The following is a 23,306-nucleotide window of genomic DNA, read 5'->3' on the forward strand; positions in this document are numbered from 1 at the left end:
CTACCCAGACTATTTGCATTGCAAATAGTTGTATTTGGCGCATGTGACTAATAACATTGTATTTGATTTTGCTGGTCATCTATGAACGTTTGAACATCTTGGAAATGTACTGTTATAATCTCCACCCGGCACAGCCAGAAGAGGACTGGCCACCCCTCGGAGCCTGGTTCCTCTCTAGGTTTCTTCCTAGGTTCCTGCCTTTCTAGAGAGTTTTTTTCTAGCCACCGTACTTCTACATCTGCATTGCTTGCAGTTTGGGGTTTTAGGCTGGGTTTCTGTACAGCACGTTGTGACATCGGCTGATGTAAACAGGGCTTCATAAATACATTTGATTGATGGGATTGATTGAGGAGACATGAGCCAGCGTGGCACTGACTGGTTGTGATTACTCACCCGGGCCCAAGAGTAGTCCATTGGTACCGTGGGAGGGGGCACCTCCATAGCTGGAACGATGACTCCTTTGCCAACGAGGTCGTCATACACTGATCTGTACATGAGGGTGGGATACTTCAATTTCACAACAGTGCTTTTGTACATTTACATTTTTACGTTGTGGCTTGGATGTATGTTTTTCGAAATCATATAAGTGTGTGATTTTCTGCACTGACTTGATGACATCTCCCAGCTCGTCAAAGCTCTTGGGTACGAAGGCTCCGGCCTCCTTCAGAGCCAGGTTCTTGGCCACGGCTGTCTCTGAGGCCTGGTTGGCACACGCTCCAGCATGACCAAACTGGACCTACAGGAGACAGGTGACATCATAGGAAACAGTCACCAATCCCATAACCAGACCCTTTCTTCCAGTATGCCTACCCTGTAAGTCTCTGTGATATCAATCCAATGACCTTTAACCCCTCCATCCCAAACGCTTCCCGCTGCACATCACACTCACCTCTGAGGAGAACATGGTGGCACAGGTCCCGATGCACCAGCTCACCACAGGCTTGGTGATCCTGCCTGACTTGATGCCCTGGCAGATCGTATACTCCTCTGTGCCGCCAATCTAGATGGGAGACCAACAGTGCTTTTAAAAGGAAGTCCACACACACACACACACACACTTGCAGAGGCGAGTATCCAAGCATGGAATTAGTCTGGTCATAGATGTCGACGATAATTAGCTATGCTTGATGAAAATAAATTAATTGTGTTAAAAGGATCAGCTTTATTTTTCTATGGTTAGTTTATACTCATTGGAGGGGACCATTAGCAGCAATGATGTAGCCGTGTGTGTGTCTTTCAAATCCTCACCTCTCCCAGTATTACGATCATCTCTACCCCTGGGGTGTCCTGGTACCTCAGCACATGGTCTGTGTAGATTGAGCCTGGGTATCTAATGAAAAAAATAAGCATTAATTATACACACACAGACATACATCAGTAATCTTATCCACACCATTCACACACACACACACACACACACACACACACACACACAGCCACACTCTTACCGGTCTCCTCCAATGGCCACTCCCTCGTAGACTCCGTCAGTGGTGCGGGAGATGATGTTGTTGAGCTCGTTGGACATGCCTCCAGAGCGGGACACGTAGGCCACACTGCCTGGACGGTACAGCTTAGAGGCCAGGATGTTATCAAGCATGCCCCCTGTGTTCCCGATCTTAAAACAGCCAGGCTTGATCCCTCCAACCTGGCCAAGGGCACACACACAGAGTTAGATAAGACACTCTACACCTTTAAAAGCAGGCCTCACATACTGTAAGTGAGGGGTGTAGAGTAAGAGGGGTCTACCGTTGCCGGGCCGATGATAGTGATACCCTTCTCGTCCGCCCTCTTAATGATCTTCCTGGTCTGGGCTTCAGGGATGCCCTCGGCTATGATGGCGATGGTGTGGATCTGAAGGGGTGGGGATATGAAGCATTACAGTGGGTCAGATCTACTGCTCGCTCACCATTAGATGACACCCTCTGGATGGCACTACCAACCTGCGGGTACTGCATGGTCTCCATGGTGCTGTCGAAGGCAGAGCGGAGCGAGGCGAAGCTGATGAGCACGTCCACCTCCGGGTGTTTCTTCATGGCGTCGCCCATGTTCTTATAGACAGGCAACAGGATCTCCTTATGGCCCCAGTAGAACTTCTGCTTGTGGTCCCCACTGGAACACACACAGACAGTCACAACGTTAAGTATCGAAAGATGAACCAGACAAATAGATAAGCACGTGTGAACGCACAACCACACACACACACACACAGCTTGTTATTTTCAACACCTCTCTGTGGTCTCGGGGCACGGCAGTTAGAGTGGTATACAGGAAGTCGAGAGACAGGAAGTAAAGAAAGAGACACCTACGTGAATGGGTAGACCATGGCAGACACAGAGGGCTCATCCCTGGAGCAGGTGTAGTCAAAGTCCAGCATGCCCTGCACGGCCCGAGTCTGCATGCCCCACACGATGGACTTGGTCTGCTTGCTGAAGAGAGTTGACGCCTTGACTACAGGGACAGGAACACACAGGGGACAAGGAAGGGAGAGGGAAAGGAGGAAAGATGGAGGGAGAGAGAGAGAGAGAGAGAGATGGAGGGGAAGGTTAACTACAAAATGCAAAGTCACTCAGACAATGAAGAGAGGTTTGGCGTGCACACACACACACACACACACATTTACTCAGAGGGAGAAAAATAGCTTGATCTCCTTATTACCGCACCAGGAGAGAAAGGGCTTTTAACTCACTACAGAGAGGTACGAGCTTTAAAAGAAGTCTCTTGCTCTGCTAAGAGGTGTGATAGAGCAGGGCACACAACATCAACAGAAGACACATGGCAGGGCAAACAGTTACTAGACAGTGAAGGAACCAAACACTGACAGCCAGCCGCTGACTGAGACATCACAACCGACAGGAAACCACAGGGGTTAGTGAGACAGAAGCTGAACCCGCAACCATCCAAAACAACATGTTAACACTGTATGTTTCTGGATGTCAGAAACTCCCCTCTAAGGACTACAAATGTGATCAGAAATGTGGTCGTCTATACGTCAATATTGTCTTAGTTGTTCCCCATGGATGAATCATTACAACACCATAGAAATAAAAGCCACTTCTAGCACAGGCACGTGAGAGAGACGAGAGGACAGGAGCACATGACCCAGCTCGAGGGCTTCACATGTGGGCTAGGAGGAGAGCCATGTCCCAGGCCCACCCTAGTCAGTCTGTCTGACAGGGGAGTGTCCTACCTCCTGGACTGTCTGACGTCGCCTGTCGCTCTGTGGCGCCACAACAATAAAATAAAAAAAATAAAAACAGAAACAATATAATCAATGTTATTACATTCAGAATTTGCGTAGATAATGCCCTCCGAAAGGGAAGGTTTTTCACAACAGATGCTGGGCTGATGTGGGCTGTGAGACCTCTAACGGCCACCAGGGGGAGCTGGGACACAGAAACTCACATTTTATGAGAGCAGGGGCTCTCAAGGAAGCCTCTTGCTACCAGGGTTGGGGTCAATTCCATTTCAATTCAGGAAAATAAACAAAATTCCACATTTTCCTAATTAAAAAGCATTGAAGAGAATTTAAATGTCAGTGTACTTCCTGAATTGACTGGAATTTAAATGGAATTGACCCCAACCCGGCTTGTAAAACTGCATTCCATTAAAACGTGGCAAGACTTTTACATAAATACATGAGAAGCATAATTCTTACATTTCATGTGTGTGTGGTCTCATCAAGGAACTCACCTGGAGGGGCCCCTGACTTGGCCTTCTTGGCAGCAGAGGCCCCGGTGCCAGCCTTGTTCTCAGAGAAGGAGGCTGTCCTGCTGGAGGCTGGGGTCTGGAGAGGACAGAGGAGAGAGGGAAGACAGAAGAAGGAAGAGTTACATTCCGTTGAAGAGCTAACCATGTTAACACCAGCTCTGATGCACACATGCCTTCCTAGAACAGCCTTGATTTCAACGACTTGCCTAAAAACGGTCATGTTTTATTTGCGACAGCACCACATTACCTTGAGAGAGAGAGAGAGAGAGAGAGCGAGCGCGAGAGAGTAACATGGTGCGAGCTTTACAATGAAGCCTTGTGTGATAAACCTGCAGTGATGCCAGCTGCACAGTAGAGCCCCTATGTACAGACTACGTCTGTGGCACAGTGGACTCGTGTTGAACCTGCTTTAAAAACAATCTACATGCTGGGCCCCCACACGGTTTAAATTCATTCAAATTCACTAAACGACATTCAGTTGAGCTGTGCTTAGAGGGAGATTTGCACCATTGGCACTTTAGCGAACCTGTGCAGGTGTATTTGCTGCTTTCATCTTTTCCCCCCTTTTGCCCTGCAATCAGCCATCATCAAATGGAAGTGGGGCCCCCTTCCCAAAACACACGCATGACCACGGACGCATCTCTCTGAAAGCCCCGGTGCAGCACATTATTACTGGAGCCCTGCAGGCTACAGCACAGGCCTAGTGGATTGTCTCCTGGCTGCTATTTATAAACCACAGCAGCATACAAAGCCAGGCAATGCTCTACACACAAAGACGCACCTCAGATGACCTCAACATGCCAGGAAACACGTCCACCGTGAATCTCAGTGTTTGAAAATCACTGTTTTTAAAATGTTGACATTTTTTGGAGGTCATCGGGTGTTTGTCACTGTTTGTCTAATAAATCACGGTGTGTGTGTGTGTGTGTGTGTGTTTATTTCGTGAAAAGTACTAGAATTTAAAATGATAATTTATTTCCCTGAGCCTCCTTTTGTCATTGAAATGCGCTGTCTGATCGTGTGGGCGTGCTGAAACAAATGCTCATATATTTACATACAGTCCTGATTAGCAGATAGGATCATCTAGACTCTAGACCCCAATTGATTACCCCTTCAAAGTGGGAGGATACATATATGCAAATAAATGGTGACTGGTCATTGGTCAGAATAATCAGATCAGATTATCCCACCTGAACAGGCTGAAATTTCAGGCATTTTTTTCTCCAAAATCTCTTACATTAGAAAACCATTATCATAATTTTCACAATTTCAGAGTGTTATTTTGGAAATATCCTAAAAAACAGCAACATCACATTTTTGACCGCATTGAAAAATGATAGAATTGCCCTGTAGCAAATTATAGGCCTAGTGTAACCTACTGATGAACTGGCACTGGAGTTGAGCAGGAAGTTGGCGGTGTGGGCGGCGACGGGAGGCTCTTTGGGTATTGGTCGGTGGCCCAGCGCCATGCCGACAATGGCAGTCATGTGAGTCTCTGTGCCGAAGACATGGATGGGGATGCCAGTAGTCTTACCTATGGAAACATGGCACACACACACACACACACACGTCTTCAGAAGGTCGGGTGTGTCAATCAAAGCTAAAAAATAGCATTGGCTTGACATTTATCACAGAGGAAATTAGGAGAAATACAAGACCATGAACATCTCTTGCTAAAGGTACTTTTATTTATTGTGGAGCTACTCACCCACTTCGCCCATGACCCTGAGGCCTTCCTGATAGTTGGGGCCCCCACGGCGGACAAATATGGTGATCTCATGCTCCTTTATGGGGCCCTGGTAGTCCCGAATGGCTCGGACAATGCCCTGGAACCCAGACAAGAGTGGATCTCAGAGTAGCCTAACACTAGGGGAATCTAAATCACAATTGCTTCAGATATTGTGTTCAACTCTGTGGATGCATTTTTAGATCTACCTTAAATGTGGCTGCAACGTTAGTGAAGTTTGCAATGCTTCCTCCGATGATCAGGACTTTTCCGTCGGGGTGTTTCTCACGGGTCATCAGGGACAGGATGGTCTTGGCATAGTCATAGGTCTGCTGTTCGCTGGGCGCTCCTGAATACTCCCCGTAATTGGCCAGCTCGTCAACTCCACCCAGGTCACAGATGGTGTCACTGTGTAGGAGGGATCCCATTGGATAAAAAAAACACACAAACACAGGGGTGCAGGGGACAATACACACAATCACCTGAAGAAAACATCTACAGTATACTGTACATTCAGTAGAGTAGTGCATTGTGAAAGTTGAATTATATCAACCAAGTCTCTCTCTCCCAGTCTGTCAACACTTAAAACAATCTATACAGACACTAGTCCAATCCACAGAAGCATTCAGTCACAGTAGGCGTGTCTGTGTACGTTACGCCTCATGCCCCTGACAGACGGAAGGCTCCTCATTCCTCCAGACTCTCGTTAAGAGGATCTCATTTAGCTCTCTGCAGAACAAGCAGCAGCGTCTGGTCTCGGCTGCGCCATCAATCTGATTGTTGCATCACTAGCTGGTGCACTCGCCTAGTGCCAAACCCAATTACAACCGAGGTAGCGTAGCCTAGGAGCCAGCCAGAAACTAAACTAACAGGGCCATTAGCAGCACCACAATGAAAGAATATGAGAGTGTTGAGAGAAACTCCAAACATGTTATTGGTAGCATTGTTTGGCATGCTGAGGTGAAGACGCATGGCTGAGATTGAGACATTGTGATTGGCGACTCTACCTGTAGACGACGGAAGCCCCTCCTCCTGCCACCATGGTCCAGATTCTTCCACGGGGGTTGAGGAGGGTGAGTTTGAGACTGGCACCACTCTTGGCATCCAGGTCTGCAATATAGGCCTCCTGCAAGAGCCAAAGGGGAGGTTTAGCTGAAGGTTCAGTGGGGGTAGTGGGAACGCACGGTTTCCTGACTGCAGCAGTGATCAGGCCATCAGTTTGTGAGCACCACTTCATTAGGCTGTAATACCCCACTCACGTCGTTCCCTTTTCAAACTCATTTTATCCTGGTTCAACGACAGAGGATAAACATCTCTGTTAACCCAGGTCCACACTTTCAAATATGAGTGTTTCTCCTCAGATTAAAAAAAATATTATTATGTGCACCTGCTCATGTGGGATGTTCTTGTGTGGTGAAACACTCATTTCTGATACTATTGGGAAAATAAGATACATGGACATTTCCAGGCAGTAAAAACAGCCTGCTGCTAATCAGAGCTGGTTGTTTGTGACAGCGAGGGACACAGCTGGGGACACACCCAATCAAAGGCACCCGCTGGTACCGTGGCTCCACCCCAGACTGACAGCAGCCCAATTAAAACGGGCCCGTCTGGTGCCGACAGCACCCAGACAGACCCTCTGTCTCAAAGCAGCTCAGACCCGCCAGAGCCACACACACACACAGAGACCATTAACCATACTGCCAAAAACAACTATCAAAGCACAAGCCAATTAAATCATCAATAAAGACACAAAACACTGGTCTAACATTTTAAATCTAGACTGGGCCACAGAAACGGAGACAAATTACACAATATCTAGGTATAGAATCATAACGTCTAATGAGGTCACTACATCCCTGTTGTCCCTGTAGCCCGCCACCCTGACAACCGTCGCTACTGGGGTGTGCTATGGTATCGCCATGGAGATAAGGTACTAACTCAGTATGAGTCAAGGCTGATTATTCTCTGTGCTAGTCACTCCCCCAGTCCCTTTCCTGATCAACATCCCTCTCCGTAGCTGGGACAGCCAGAGGACTCATAAAATAGTCATGGAAGGAACGGAAACCTTGATCACTGTACAGGTGTGCATCTAGTCAGCAAAAATAACTAATGAGGAACCCGATACAGCATGTAGATCTGTGATTCTTCTGTAGATTAACTTAGGTGGAGGCTTATTTGAAAAGATATTTCAAGTCTTTATCAGGGTTGGGGTCAAATCCATTTCAATTCCAGAAGTACACTTGAAATTCAAATTCTCTGCCATGATTTTCAATGAGGAAAATGTTGAATTGATTGGATTTACTTTCTGAATTGACCCAAACTCTGGTCTTTACATGATACACAATTACTTGTAAAGTGATTGTATAATATGTTAGGACTTCCTTGAAACTGCCCTTATCCTTCTAGTTCCTTCTATGCAACAAAATGGACATAGCAGCCTCTGGCTAGCAGTCAGGTGATTGTCCTCACCTCAGGGTAGGCCTCCCTGCCAAAGGGTGGAGGGAACTCCACGTCGCCCCACTTGGCCTTACAGAGGTAGTCCGCCGTGGCATCGATCTTAGCCGCCATGTCCAGCACATACACGCCATCCTTCGTGACCACTGAGAGAAGGAAACAAGAGAGAGAGAGACACACGACATGGAAGGCAAATAGAAGCACGTTAGCCCGGGGCATTGTAGGGTTAAATACAGAAGGCAAAGAACCACATCCTCTTATTGACATTCACTTGGCTTCTTCCACTCTGATTGAATCAGAGTACTGTTCTCCATCTGTACCTCACTGCTTCTATCCTACCTAAGTGGATTTGTTCTGGGGTCAGGTATGGTTGGAAACAGCACGGTTTTGTTTAGATAAACACTGACACCGTGTGTTCGTTTGTTTAGTTTCCACAGAGACCTGCTGGTCTCCAGCAGTGCCACTGCGGGGGTGATCTCTAAAATAGAACGCAGGGGAAATGAGAGAGGACCATGTACACCCCCAGGGGGCATCCTAACCTCCCTAGTCCCTACTCACACTGCAGGAAGGGGAGATTGGAGAGGCAGGGGGTGTGGGGGAGACATCAAAGCAGGAGGGGAGGTCTCAGCAGCCCCAGTCCTCTCCCCTCCACAGGAACAGCTGCCACGAGGCATATAACCTGGTACTGATGACCAATTACACCCTGATAAAACACACTGCAGTCATCCAACAGCAGGAACATGAATTATTGAACCAGTTTCCCCCCCTCAGAATTAGAATGTTGCAATGAACTTGTTTTCCTACAAGGAGATGTTTTTAGATTCCGTCAGATCTTTATTCCCCCCCCCCCCCCCCCCAAACGTCTTAATTCGATGACAAAATGATGAGGCTGTGAGTGTTTGTCTGGATGAGGGAGTTGTTCAGAGCATCATGTTTAGGCTGTGGTAGGAGGTTGGTAGGAGTGTTGGATGTGGTAGGATTGTATGACAGGACCTACCCAGTGGGTTGATCTCAAGGTAGGTGAAGTACAGGTCTTCATACAGGTTGAACAGTCCAACGATGAAACTGGCCAGAACCCTGCAGGAAGAAATAACCAGCTAACAAAAACTGTTTTATAGCTACACCTTGACCTTTTAACTTTCCCTAAAACGCAGACAGACCCTTTCTCCTCCTTAGTATGTGCAGGGAAATAAATATGGTTCAGTGGAAGATCTGCCAACTGACTGTTCATTCTAATTCATTTCCCTTAGTGATAGAACTTTCCTTTCAAACAGTGAGTCACACCCTTTATATAACACTAAATCCATAAAAACCAGAGCCAACATTAATAAGGAAGAAGTGAGGGAAAGAGGGAGGGGTGGAGGCAGTGTTGGAGGAGGAGCCAACTCTTTTCCACTGCACCTGTAAATTAGCCGGTGAGCGTCGCTTCAATGAAGGAAACAACTCATTTACTCCCACCTCCTCCTGTCCAAACAGATGGGTGGCTGTGGTGGGGGCAGTATTTCTTCCTCTCTCCCTGCCTGCCTGTCTGTCAGCTGTGCAGGCAGCTCTGTGGCCTTGTGACCACGTCAGTCTCCTGTCTGTCAGGAGGGCTACTCTAGCTACCAGGAGAACCCTGGCCTCAGGAAGTGAAGGGGTCAGGCCCGAACACATTGCACTCACAGTGACTAAGCTCATGTCCTACTGACAGGTTGTGATGGGCCCACCACTCCGTTCGGGGATCCAAAGGAGGGGTGAGGGGGGGTGAACAGTGCAGAGCCATCTTCCTCAATGTCAGCCGAGACTGTGGTGAGCCCAGCCCCAGACCCTGCCTGCCTTCACAGAGAGCATTTTGGAGCGAATGGGGGGGCACTGTATCACGCCCATCAAAATAAACGTCAGGCTCCGGGAAGGGGCTCAGAATAAGGCTAAGGGGGATGATCGAAGAAAGGCGAGCTCGTAGTGGAGGGAGTTTGTCATTTCCCTAATGGAACTCACCCTCCTCCTCCTCCTCCCTCCAGCATTACTGCATTATCACAGAGTACCTCCCCATCGCTTTCCCCTGTCTGTTTTGTAGTGAGTGGTGCTTCCATTGCCTGCCAGCCAGCTTTAGTGTTACGCAACAACAACAGGTTCTCTCTAACCCTCCACTTCACTACCTCAGTATGAACGAGGTTCTCTCTAACCCTCCACTTCACTACCTCAGTATGAACGAGGTTCTCTCCCATAAACACACGTTTCATTCATCTAGTATCCTGTTATTTCAGCGTGCAAATTCTCTCCCTCACAAAGTAGAAATCTGTTTTTGAAATGAATGCACCGTCTTCGCGCCACTCACTCTTTTATGTCCGCAGCGACATGGGTCAGGAGCTGTTTCCTCACTGCGTCTTCAGTCAGCTTCTCGTCCACTCCTACCAGAAGCTTCCTGGCCTTAGCGTCCACGTCCCCCACGTCTACCCCTCCTTCATGGTGGAACAACACGTAGTCTCCCTCCCGCGTGGCGTAGATACACACGTAGAACTCCTCTTCCTGAGGGAGACACACACCGGTCAGTTATAGGCGACCAGAGACGTGTACGCCATAGAAGCCAGTTGGGTAATTCACTCCCAAAACTATCTTCATCACCCCGTTTTCGTTCTGTACTTAAAGTGCTCAATCCTGACAACTTGACTGCTGACATGCATCACCGTTTGGGATGGCATCAACAGTGGACAAACGGATAAAATACTATAGTATCGTTTCTTTGGTGAACTATCCCTTTAAAAGTATCTCACACAACTCATGAATAAAATTAAAGTCAGTTGGAAAACCTGTTCGGCTGCAGTCCTTCTGTGAGGTAGCTAGACTAGAGAAATCGCATCACGTAGATAGTTCACCTGCTTGTGGGCTACGAATGGCTCGATGAGGAAGTTCTTCAGGATCCCCTTTGCTTTCCCCACCTGAGAAACACACACAGCACTTATTTAGAAGCTCACAGACAGACATTGTGTTGGGGAGAAATAGAGAATTGATGGAGCAAAAAGGCAGCTTTTAATTTGGCAAAACCATCATTGATTCCCACAGGAGATTACAATGCTATAATGACTATTACTCTGAGCAGTTGAAGTGAGCCAGCTGTTTAGCGAATCAGGAGGATCCATCATAACGCAACACTGCATTTGTTTACAGGTACGCCCTCAAGACTAATAGAGGGAGAGAAGCAGAGAGAGAGAAAACGAGAGAGGGAGGCTATAAAAAGCAGTATGAATGAACACACCGCAAGGCCCCAAAGTGAACACAAAGTGGCCACAGAGCAGACACAAACTAAATAGTCAGGCCACGGGACAAGAAAGTGTAGTTGAATAAAGGAGGCCCAAACGGACAGAGGATGACGTCCACACAGAGCAGCGGTCTAGTATAGTCCTAGGTGAAACGAGAGCTCATTTAGCTGGCTGTCACACTGCCTGTGTTAAAAAGGTTCCCAGGCATAAAACAACCAGGGACTGCCCGGGAGAGCAGTCAGCCGACAGAAGAAAAATAAAAAAAAGAAGGGAGAAAAAGGAGAAGGTTGACATTTCCGAGAGATGGAATAAAAAGGAGGGACGATGAAGGGAGAAAAGAGGCCATCTGATTAAAGACGAGCTGAGGCCAAACTAGCCTGAAATAATCTCCATACTGATTCTCTCACTGCTCCCTAGAGAACGAGGGAGGAGACGGCGGAAGAGGGGTGAAAAGGTTGGAGGAATATATTGATTAAGGAGCTCAAAAAGTTTTTTTTTCTTTTTAAGTAGAAAAGGTGAAACATGATTGAAGTTTTACACAAACTTAAAGTAGTGACCAAAAAAGGGGTCAATTCAACTGATATGATGCATAATAACCACTGACAGTTTCACACCCATTCGCCTGGTAACACATGAACTATCCTGGTTACACCCCATCACTGAGGGTCGCTATGTAGTCAAAGAGTATGGGGGAAATAGCCAGGCGAGGAGTCATCAACCTCTGGGAATAGTGATTTGATAAGATGGGGAGAAACAGAGTGATGAGTTGTGAGAGGAGAGCGAGAACAAAAAGTTGAGCTGACAGACTAAATTGTTCACAGTTACTGAACTCTACCCCACCTCTTCTCTCTCGTCCGGACACTACACCCTGTCTCTTTCAGACACACACACACACACACACACTACAGAATGTCATTCACTTACACAAATAACACATACTGTAGCATAATACCCAGTACCACCCTCTAATCTCAATATCCAGCTACTGCACAAGCACCTACCTACACACACACACAGACTCTGTGTTGTAGATATGTGGTAGTAGAGTAGGGGTCTGAAAGAACACACTTAATGTGTTGTGAAATCTGTTGTGAATGTATTGTACTGTTTAAAATGGTATAACTGCCTTCATTTTGCTGGACCCCAGGAAGAGTAGCTGCTGCTAAGAGGGATCCGTAATGAATACAAATACACTAACTATCCCATCTACAGCTACCCAAAAACACATCTAAGCGATGAAAACACACAACATATTGTGAAACATGTTCTATAACAGTAACAAGTTAACCAGATTCTAAAATAACAGCAACGGCTGTTCAAGCCAGTCGAAACAAAAGGACTAATCCAGATCGACGACATCTTAACGGTGAATTCATTTATTTCTTATTGATGGTCTCCAGCAGCGACTGACGTTTTCATCTAAAATGTCTGGCCAGTGATATATCCAGCAGCCAAAAGCTGCCTACCCCGCGCAAACTCACTCCCTCGCAATAGCCCATGGTTTATGAAGCACACAAACATGTACGTGGCACACAGAGTGATGGACCTACTGTAGCGTGCTCGGCTTACACCGAAACCCGTTTTACTCACAGGCAGGACTCTCTGTTCTCGGCTGACTGGCTTGATTGACTAGAACCTGACCGAGAGCCGATTAGCAACCTGTGCAGCTCTGGAGGCAGCGTTTGACATGCATCAAAACAAACACACTTAACTTGGATGGGTAGTACTAGTGGGCATGGGAAAGAGGGGATGAAGAGAGAAATAAGAGAAAAGAGAGAGGGCTGAGTGGAACCAAATGCTCTGCAGGAGACAGAGTAAACAGTGAGCAGAGTGAAAGAGTTCACTACAGTGCAGACTGAAGAGCCTTGTGGGGAGGTGGGTTTCAATGTGCATGACCAGGAATGTGTGTGTGTGTGTGTGTGTGTGTGTGTGTGTGTGTGTGTGTGTGTGTGTGTGTGTGTGTGTGTGCACAATGACCTACCATGGTCTCTCTCATGAGGTGGGTCTTCAGCCACTCTCGGACACCTTTCAGGTCCAGGTTGACACCCACCAGTCCCAGCTTCCCCCGCCGCTTGATCAGCTGGTCCGGCTTCACTACCAGCCGCTAGGGACCAGACAACACGGGTCGAACTGTTAGCATCACAACACCAGGATAATGGACATAAAGTGACTGTGATTTAGTGATCATCCTTAGACTAGACTACCCATGACAGGATAACGTAGTTCGCCTCACATTAACACATTGCTCATTTGTCGTTTATGATAACAGGTTATATGCCGACGATGACGTTTATGTGTGGCGCAAACGGGCGAGTTCACTTGAGGTATCATTATACACTTCAAATCCTCAGCATTTGAAGCGCATCTTGATCAGAGCCATATCTGTAGATCAGGAGGTAGGTTTCCGGGTCCTCCCTCAAATCAAAGTTTATTGGGAGCGTACACAGATTTGCAGATGTTGTCGCCGTTGCAGCGAAAATGCTTGTGTTTGTAGCTCCAACAGTGCAGTAACACAAACATATTGCAAAAAAGTACAAATAAATAAATATCAGAACGAGTCTGGAATATTACATATAGTGCATCCGGGAAAGTATTCAGACCCCTTGACCTCTTCCACATTTTGTTAAATCAACATACAATATCCCTTAATGACAAAGTGAAAACAGGTATTTTGACATTTTTACAAATGTATAATTTTAAAAACATTTTAAAAACACACAAATACCTTATTTACATAAGTATTCAGACTTCGCTATGAGACTCTAAATTTTGCTCAGGTGCATCCTGTTGATATTGATCATCCTTGGGATGTTTCTAAAGCTTGATTGGAGTGCATTTGTGGTAAATTCAATTGTTTGGACATGATTTGGAAAGGAACACCCCTATATATATATATATATATATACCAACTTCATCTATCACCATCTGGTGACAGTATTTTCATGATTATGTTGGGTTATATATATATATATATACAAAAGAAATGTCCTCTCACTGTCAACTGCGTTTATTTTCAGCAAACTTAACATGTGTAAATATTTGTATGAACATAACGAGATTCAACAACTGAGATATAAAACTGAACAAGTTCCACAGACATGTGACTAACAGAAATGGAATAATGTGTCCCTGAACAAAGGGGGGGCAAAATCAAAAGTGTGGCCACCAGCTGTATTAAGTACTGCAGTGCATCTCTTCCTCATGGACTGCACCAGATTGGCCAGTTCTTGCTATGAGATGTTACCTCACTCTTTCACCGAGACACCTGCAAGTTCCCGGACATTTCTGGGGGGGATGGCCCTTGCCCTCACCCTCCGATCCAACAGGTCCCAGACGTGCTCAATGAGATTGAGATCCGGGCTTTTCAATTGCCATGGCAGAACACTGACTCTTCTGTCTTGCAGGAAATCACACACAGAATGAGCAGAATAGCTGGTGGCATTGTCATGCTGGAGGATGAGGATGAGGATGTCAGGATGAGCCTGCAGGAAGGGTACCACATGAGGGAGGAGGATGTCTTCCCTGTAACGCACAGCGTTGAGATTTCCTGCAATGACAACAAGCTCAGTCCGATGATGCTGTGACACACCACCCCAGACCATGACGGACCCTCCACCTCCAAATCGATCCCGCTCCAGAGTACAGGCCTCGGTGTAACAATCATTCCTTCGACGATAAACGCAAATCCGACCATCACCTCTGGTGAGACAAAACCGCGACTCGGTAGTAACCAAAAAAACAAATCAAAATCTATTTGAGATTCTTCAAAGTAGCCAAGAGTGTGCAAAGCTGTCATCAAGGCAAAGGGTGGCTACTTTGAAGAATCTGAAATATAAATACATTTAGATTTGTTTAACACTTTTTGGGTTACTACATCATTCCATGTGTTATTTCATAGTTTTGATGTCTTCAATATTATTCTACCACGTATAAAATAGTAAAATTGAAGAAAAACCCCTGAACGAATAGGTGTGTCCAAACTTTTGACTGGTACTGTATATATTTTTATTTAACTAGGCAAGTCAGTTAAGAACAAATTCTCATTTACAATGACGGCCTACCCTGGTCAAACCCTAACACGGACAACGTTGGGCCAATTGTGCGCCACCCTATGGGACTCCCAATCACAGCCGGTTGTGATAGAGCTTGGTGTTGAACCAGGGTCTGTAGTGATGCCTCTGGCACTGAGATGCAGTGACTTAGACCGCTGCGCCACTCGGGAGCCCACTATACAGACAGTATATGAATAGAGGTGAATAAAGGTGTGTACAGCAGTAGTTATAGAAGATGAGCCATGACTAGAAAACAGTATATACATATGATGTAGGTAAAACAGTATGTAAACATTATTGAAGTGACCAGTGTTCAATCAATCTATGTACATAGGGCAGGAGTCACTAAGTTGCAGGGAAGAGTACCGGGTGGTAACCGGCTAGTAACAGTGACTACACTGTTGGCCTGGAGATAGAATCTGTTTATCAAATGTCTCTCGGGTCCCTCCTTCCATTCCTCCATCCTCCCCCTGGCTGCTACCTCTCTTGGGTTAATCAGAGATGGAGAGAGAAGGGACTTTATGAGACTTGAGCCATTATCATCTGGAGTGCTGCCAGTAAAACCAGGCAGAGAGGGCCCAGGGAGAAAGTTAATGTAATTTCCTAATCAATCCTGTCACACCGGTTCATGTGTATCTGGGTCTACACCCGCCCTCCTCTATCCTTCTCCTCATCCACGCCCTAAAACAGCCTCCCAGCTGAGTGAGTGAGTGAGTGAGTGAGTGGGACAGACAGACAGACAGAGAGACAGACAGACACAGGAGAGAGAGAGATATATATATATTTTACCCTGGGAGATGAGTCATACTGTAATTCCATTAGACCCCTCTTTCTCCCAGACTCCTCCTCCTCCATCTCTGAGGTAATTATGACTGCTCTTAAAGAGAGTGTCTCCTCCCATTGTGGATGTCATCATTTTATTCCTCCTGATGCATTCCGATGACGATGTGGACATTCATTCTCCTCTACATTGACCTTGCTTCATGTACGTTTTTACAGCCAGAAGAGTGGCTGGAATGAAGATGGGCCTGCTAGCCAGGACGTTAGGCTCCTAACGAGAGCCAGGAGACCACTCTACTCTCTCTTCCATTAGCCTAAGTGATTGTGTCCGCAAACAAAATGTAGCATTTCACACAGGCTGCAGTCGGGGAAGGTGGCTGCTGTGATAAGTCATGGAGACAGATTTATGACTATAAATGTAGCCAAACTGAATCTACTGACTGCAATGTAATGTAATCCTTGTTTTGAGCAAACACTTAACCTTGCGTGGTCAGTCATCCTTATGAAGAAATAGGTGATGTCTGAAAAGACAGTCGTGCCATTGACCGTTGGTGATTGAATGACATAAGAGCTGCTGTTAAAGACATAGGTACTAGGTCGGTATTTGGTTCTAAAGAAAAATGGGCCTTCGATGGGTCAGCTATTCCTTACCTCAGTGAGCAGCCAGGGGTGGTCCTGTGCCAGCCGGTCAAAGTCGGTCTCAGTCGTCACGTTGGCATAGCGGAACCGGTTCTGGACAGCTGCAGATGTACAGATATACTTATAGAGGAACTCCTTCCCCGTCTGCTCCGAGATGGCTTTGGCTGACATGGTAGATCAGAGAACAGTGGTCTGAGAGGAGAGAGGGAGAGAGAGAGAGAGACAGGTCAAAAGCGAGAGATTAGGTAAACCCGATTATAACCACAGGTGCATACCAGTACAGGGTGACTAGCTTAAGTAGAAGATATTCTAGTTATGTTCCCAAATATGACACATCAGAGAGGATAGGGCCAGCCTTTAACAACAGCAGCCTCTTACATGATAATTATGGTATATAGTGAACTATTCATTTACACACAAACTGCAGATCGGAGGTCTCTATGTTGTAGGATCTGCCCTGTCATCTCTTCAGTATGCTATCCTTTATTGGCCCAGCTATAAAATAAAAAAAACTTTGTCCAGGCAGGCAGTGATGCTGAGGCTAAGTTGATTAGCCCAGGTCTAAGTTGATTAGCCCAGGTCTAGGATCTGCACTCTAATGGAGTAATGAGCCCTCATCTGGCTGCCACTCAAACAAAATCAGGTGAACCCCTAGACAGACACACAGCTTTAATCACCAGATACAGCACAGAGAGGGGGCCTGGAGTTTGTGTAGAGGACAATAACCAGACAAAAAACACACACACACACACACACACACACACACACACACACACACCCACACACACGATAAAACAACCTTCAGAGAGCCTGATGCATTGCCGTCTCAAAACAAACACAGAGAAACAATCACCCACACATAGACACACCTTGAACCTACTGCTATTGAATAAAGGGTGTAGTCAGTGTTTGTAGTGCTAGGGATAAACAGTTGGTAAAGGACATCACACCAGAAGGAGAGGACTCTCTACTATGAACTACACATTATGAGACGTGTCAGTGTCAGACGTGCAGCCTCATACACAAACAAGATAAGCCTGATGGCCCGATTGTCAGACTACGGTGATGTCATGGTCGCGTGTATAAACCCTGTAACGGGTAAAGGGTCGTCCTGGTATGACGTGGTGACCCGGAACTCCATACTTGGGATATTGGAGATATTCCCAAGAGACTATCAAAGGCAGCTGTCTGTCAACACACATGTATAAAAATCATAAATTAGATATTTGGAGAGGGTCAGGACAAAGGATTTGATCATTCTTAAAATGAACATTTAATTATTATTCATTATACAGCAGAATGTGGTACATGGATGTCCAGACTCACAGTACCAAACGTGACCAACCCCCATCCTCCACCACACCCCCTGCCCCCTCGTTATCCCCCCCCCCCCCTTTCCTTCCGCCAGCACAATGTGGCAATTCTGTTGTTATTGATCTGGCCTTGGTTTCCTGATACACTCACTAGGCAGAGTGTTATAATTGCTTTTACCACAGACCAGATGGATATCAATGATCACAAATGTGTCCCATTACTGTGCTGATACAAACCCACTCAGGTCACTAGTCTCCGTAATATCACTACTAAGAAATTGACAATAAAACAACAAGTTGCTCTTCAGTATTCTTGCAGTGATGGACCACCCAGTCAACTTGCCCTCTGTGTCCTTCATCAGATAAAGAGCCCTGTGGCGCAGTGTTGCAGCGTCACTACAGCCTGGGGTCCGATCCCAAGTGGGTGCTAAGAGGCATAGCTTGGGCGGGTCATGTTTCGGGCAGACCCATGACCCGACCTTCCCCTCCAGAGCCCGTTGGGGTGTTGCAGCAATAAGACAAGATGGTAATTGGAGAGCATTTGGAAGTCACGAAAAAGGGGGTAGAATTCAGATAAAGAGCCTGGTATCTACCAGAGAAGGATTTGCTCTGGGCTGCTGCCCTGCTAGCCCTTGATTAGCCCTTGATTAGCCCTTGATTAGATAAATGAACGGAGGTGGTGTTGGAGCATCTTCAGTATCGATCCCTCTTCTCCTCTTCTTCCTGAGTCACTATAGCTCTGGTCCGAGGCCAATATAACACTGGATGGGAGGAGAGACAGACTCACTACAGTAGATCTGTCTATTTCCTCGCTGCTAGAAGCTTGTCAGCGCTATGAAATATCACCCCTCCTCGCCAACATAAATGATCCAGCACGGATAACATTGATCGAGAGTGGTCGAAGCACGCAAACACACACGGATGAAGGCACACACACACCAGAAAATATGCATATCACACACACACTTATCAAAACCACTGACACCTACAGCAGAAACACAGGCTTCTTCTGATAAAAATCTGATTTAAAAAAAAGCACTGTCTTTCACAGCACTGAAGTCAGAATGCAATTAACCTTAACCTGGCCTGGTCCCCTACACCTCCAGATTGCCTTCCCTTATACTACAATAACACCGAAACATCTGCACCTGGTTCTGACAGGTAGAAATTACAAAAATACTTCAGTGCTTCAAAAATGTAAAGAAGCATCTGTCTGCCTGCTAGAGAAGATATCTGTTCTGGACTAATGAACTTGGGGAAAGCAAGGAAGTGCTTTCAAAAAAGCAAGAGCTGTGTTTTGAGAGTGGACTAATAATGCATGATTTGTGTCAATTAAGATTCTCTATGAATCGGATTCCAAGTTTATTAAAATGCATGATCACTTGAATATTCTGACATAAAAAGAAAACCTAAGGCAAAGGTAGCTGAACTAAATGACTATGGCACTCACTTCTGTCATCATGAAGTGCTTTGAGAGACTAGTCAAGGATCATATCACCTCCACCTTACCGGTCACCCTAGACCCACTTCAATTTGCGTACTGCCCCAATAGGTCCACAGATGATGCAATCGCCATCACACTGCCCTGTCCCATCTGGACAAGAAGAATACCTATGTAAGAATGATGTTCATTGACTGCAGCTCAGCAATCAACACCATAATAGCCTCCAAACTCATCATTAAGCTTGAGTCCCTGGGTCTCAACCCCGCCCTGTGCAATTGGGTCCTGGACTTCCTGATGGGCGGCCCCCAGGTGGTGAAGGTAGGAAACAACATCTCCACTTCGCTGATCCTCAACACTGGGGCCCCACAAGGGTGCATGATCAGCCACCTCTTGTACTCCCTGTTCACCCATGACTGCGTGGCCATGCACACCTCCAACTCAATCATCAAGTTTGCAGATGACACAACAGTAGTAGACTTGATTACCAACAACGATGAGACGGCCTACAGGGAGGAGGTGAGGGCACTCGGTGTGTGGTGTCAGGAAAACAACCTCTCACTCAACGTCAATAAAACAAAGGAGATGATTGTGGACTTCAGGAAACAGCAGAGGGAGCAGCCCCCTATCCACATGGACGGGACAGCAGTGGAGAAGGTGGAAAGTTAAGTTCCTTGGCGTACACATCACGGACAAACTGAAATGGTCCACCCACATCGACAGTGTGGTGTATAAGTTGCAACAGCGCCTCTTCAACCTCAGGAGGCTGAAGAAATTTGGCTTGCCACCTAAAACTCTCACAAACTTTTACCAATGCACAATTGAGATCATCCTGTCGGGCTACATCACCGCCTGGTAAGGCAACTGCACAACCCATAACCGCAGGGCTGTCCAGAGGGTGGTGCGGTCTGCACAACGCATCACCAGTGGGCAAACTACCTGCCCTCCAGGACACCTACAGCACCCGATGTCACAGGAAAGCCAAAAATATCATCAAGGACAACAACCACCTGAGCCACTGCCTGTTCACCCCGTTATCATCCAGAAGGCGAGGTCAGTACAGGTACATCAAAGCTGGGACCGAGAGACTGAAAAACAGATTATATCTCCAGGCCATCAGACTGTTAAACAGCCATCACTAACACAGAGAGGCTGCTGCCTACATACAGACTTGAAATCATTGGCCACTTTAATAAATTATCACTAGTCACTTTAATAATGTTTAAATATCTTGTATTACTCATCTCACATGTACGTACTGTATTTTATATCATCTATTGCATCTTGCCGATGCCGCTCTGTCATTGCTCATCCATATATTTATATGTATATATTCTTACTCCATTCCTTTACTTAGATGTGTGTGTATTAGGTTTTGTTGTGGAATTGTTAGATTACATTTGAGATATTGCTGCACTGTTGGAACTAGAAGCACAAGCATTTCGCTACACTCGCAATAACATCTGCTAACCATATGTATGTGACCAATAAAATTTGATTTGATTTAGTCAAAGACATAACTTGCCTAGTTAAATAAAAGGTTAAATATAAATAAATAAATAAATAAATGATTCATTCATTATGACTTCCATTCTAACAGAATGAAATAGGTGAAAATGATTAAATGGCAATAAATAACTACATTAAGGGTAAAACGGACATTTTCTAAACAAATAAACATGCCACAGCCCATGAGTTGACACATAAAAAAATATATATATATAGTAAGTTAAGCCGTGGCCACAACGCTTTCATAATGTCTTCATTCTGTATGAAGTCAAGACTGGTACTGTTGATTGACCAGTTCAACTCGTCTTGTGTCTCTCTTTCTTTCCCTTACCAAGTGTCTCTCTCTCACACACACACACACACACACACACACACACACACACACACACACACACACACACACACACACACACACACACACACACACACACACACACACACACACACACTTTATTTGTGTTAGCTTTTTAATTTTATTTACTGCGCATGTTACACTACTTGATGTAACTTTCAAGTCAGCTTTCAATTACTCTTTGCAATCTGTAAACATCCAACTAAATCTACATATAGATATATCTCACCTTTATATCTTGAGAGTTGTGGAAAAGATCGCCCAGGTTTTCTGTTGAGAAGATTAGGATCGTTTCGGTTGAGAAACGATATGAGCCGGCAATGATCCCGCTAACTGCTCCTTCTATCTGTGGCTTCGCTGTCGGCGTGGACCACTGATTTCACTTCTGGGTTCTCAGTTTTCTCCCCTCTTCCTATCTGTCGATAGACTTGGCTGATATCCCTGCTCTCTGATTGGGTCACACCACCCCATGGCTGTTGCTTCATAACGCTCACGCCCACCTGTCGTTGAAAGAAACGACTACACTGTTCAACTGTAGGACACTGATTGGCTGGCATTGTCTGTTTAGTACTGTAGCCAATCAGAATGGAATAACATCATCATATAAAAATAAAAAAACTGTAAAATTGTCTCAATTTTTCAATTAGACTAAAGGTTTATAATATTCTGGCACCAGTGAACTGAAGTCCATCTACATTAAGGCTATTTATATTTTCCCGTTGCTCTTGGCCTTGACCATATATAGATACATACATAAACATGTAGCCAATGATTCACCAAAGGCATTTTCATTCAGTGGCCTTCAAGTAAATTGTACAAACTGCAGTAGTGTGCTTTTTTTTACCCCTGGTATTTTTATTTGTGTGAATCCCAAACGATTTGCTTTTGAGTTTGATTAATCAGGATACCATTTTGTTTGTTTATTTTTGTTCGAGTAATATTTGAAAGGGGGAGGTGCCTTATGCACCTCAGAGTCTCTTGGGGTTTCGTGGAATCTGAGATCCTTGAGACGTCCAATGATGCATTTAAACCAAACCAAGGATTGCCGATGCTCTGTCTTTGACCATTGAGCGGCTTTGAAGCCGCCGGTCGGCCATATTGGCCCTCCCCAGTAGGAGCAGTCCTCCATAGGAATACATTGAATTCTATTTCAATTAAGTGTTTTAAAGGAAGAAAATAGAATGTATTTAAGTATATTTTTAGTTGTAGTGGGAACAGTAACATTAGTCATCTAAAAAAAGTATACTTTAAGGAAATGTTTATATATGTATATATTATTGTTTAGCTCAAATAATATAATTTAAAAGTATGCATTAAGGTGTCTTTAATATAATACATGTGGCAAAACGAGTGTAGACATTAATAAATGCATTTTATAGCTTCCAAAATATATTTTACAACGGTGGGGGTGTCAAGATGGAGGCAGGGTGGCTTCAACACAACGCCCAAATGAATCATCTACTGTATATATAAACCCGATTTTAGTTGAATTTGAAAATGGTTAAGGATTAAGGTTAGGTAAGGTTTGTGGTTAGGGTAAGGGGTTAATGTTAGAGTTTAGGGTAGGGATGTCCAAAGGATCCCAGGTCATAATCATTTTTTACCTATCCTGCACATGCACTTATCACTTGGTTTTTAAACTCTCGTCACATCGTTTTGTATTGTCTTGTGCACAAATAAAGAAATTCCAAATAAAATAACTAACAACATTTTTTTATAAACACCAGCAGAATGGCTGTCTCACCAATGCAATATATTTTCTAGGATAGATAGTACATTATAGTATGACGAACAGAACCAGGGTGATACATTCAAATGTGTAATAAAATCAGACCATTTCAAGGTGGAGCAATTTCATTTGGAAGGAGCAAGACTCGTTTGCATCATATTAGTCAGATGAGCCAAGTGCCCTGTACAGTCAGTGTGTGTAATCCTCAGTCTAGTGCAGCTGGCAGTACAGACCTTGGTAAGAGTTGCAAATTCTTTCTCTCATACACACCGCTCTGTAAATGATTGATATCAAAACTTGCACAGTTGTGGTGCAATATGGTGCAATGGGAGGTGATGGCGGACCACTAGACAGTCTGACA

General features: G+C 45.4%; 1 protein-coding gene across 2 annotated transcripts; it reads right to left on the minus strand.

The window, feature by feature from the left end:
- Positions 1 to 171: 171 nt before the first annotated feature.
- Positions 172 to 21,621, minus strand: LOC115123341 (ATP-citrate synthase). 2 transcript variants are annotated; one of them, XM_065016559.1, is made up of 21 exons: positions 21,446 to 21,621; positions 16,614 to 16,793; positions 13,112 to 13,234; positions 10,747 to 10,809; positions 10,209 to 10,399; positions 8,889 to 8,968; positions 7,907 to 8,037; positions 6,442 to 6,560; positions 5,644 to 5,842; positions 5,417 to 5,534; positions 5,088 to 5,242; positions 3,691 to 3,784; positions 3,188 to 3,217; positions 2,307 to 2,448; positions 1,941 to 2,109; positions 1,747 to 1,851; positions 1,449 to 1,645; positions 1,249 to 1,330; positions 890 to 1,000; positions 609 to 736; positions 172 to 487 (listed from the first exon to the last, which is right to left on the minus strand). In XM_065016559.1, exons 2-21 carry the CDS (start codon positions 16,770 to 16,772, stop codon positions 187 to 189), a joined length of 2,697 nt encoding a protein of 898 aa, XP_064872631.1. In that variant the 5' UTR covers positions 16,773 to 16,793; positions 21,446 to 21,621; the 3' UTR covers positions 172 to 186. The 2 variants fall into 2 exon arrangements, with proteins under 2 accessions (XP_064872631.1, XP_064872632.1); XM_065016560.1 differs by lacking the exon at positions 3,188 to 3,217 and having other exon boundaries at positions 21,446 to 21,620.
- Positions 21,622 to 23,306: the final 1,685 nt, after the last annotated feature.

Source organism: Oncorhynchus nerka, unplaced genomic scaffold (genome assembly GCF_034236695.1).
Source record: "Oncorhynchus nerka isolate Pitt River unplaced genomic scaffold, Oner_Uvic_2.0 unplaced_scaffold_29___fragment_2___debris, whole genome shotgun sequence".
Lineage (NCBI taxonomy): Eukaryota > Metazoa > Chordata > Actinopteri > Salmoniformes > Salmonidae > Oncorhynchus > Oncorhynchus nerka.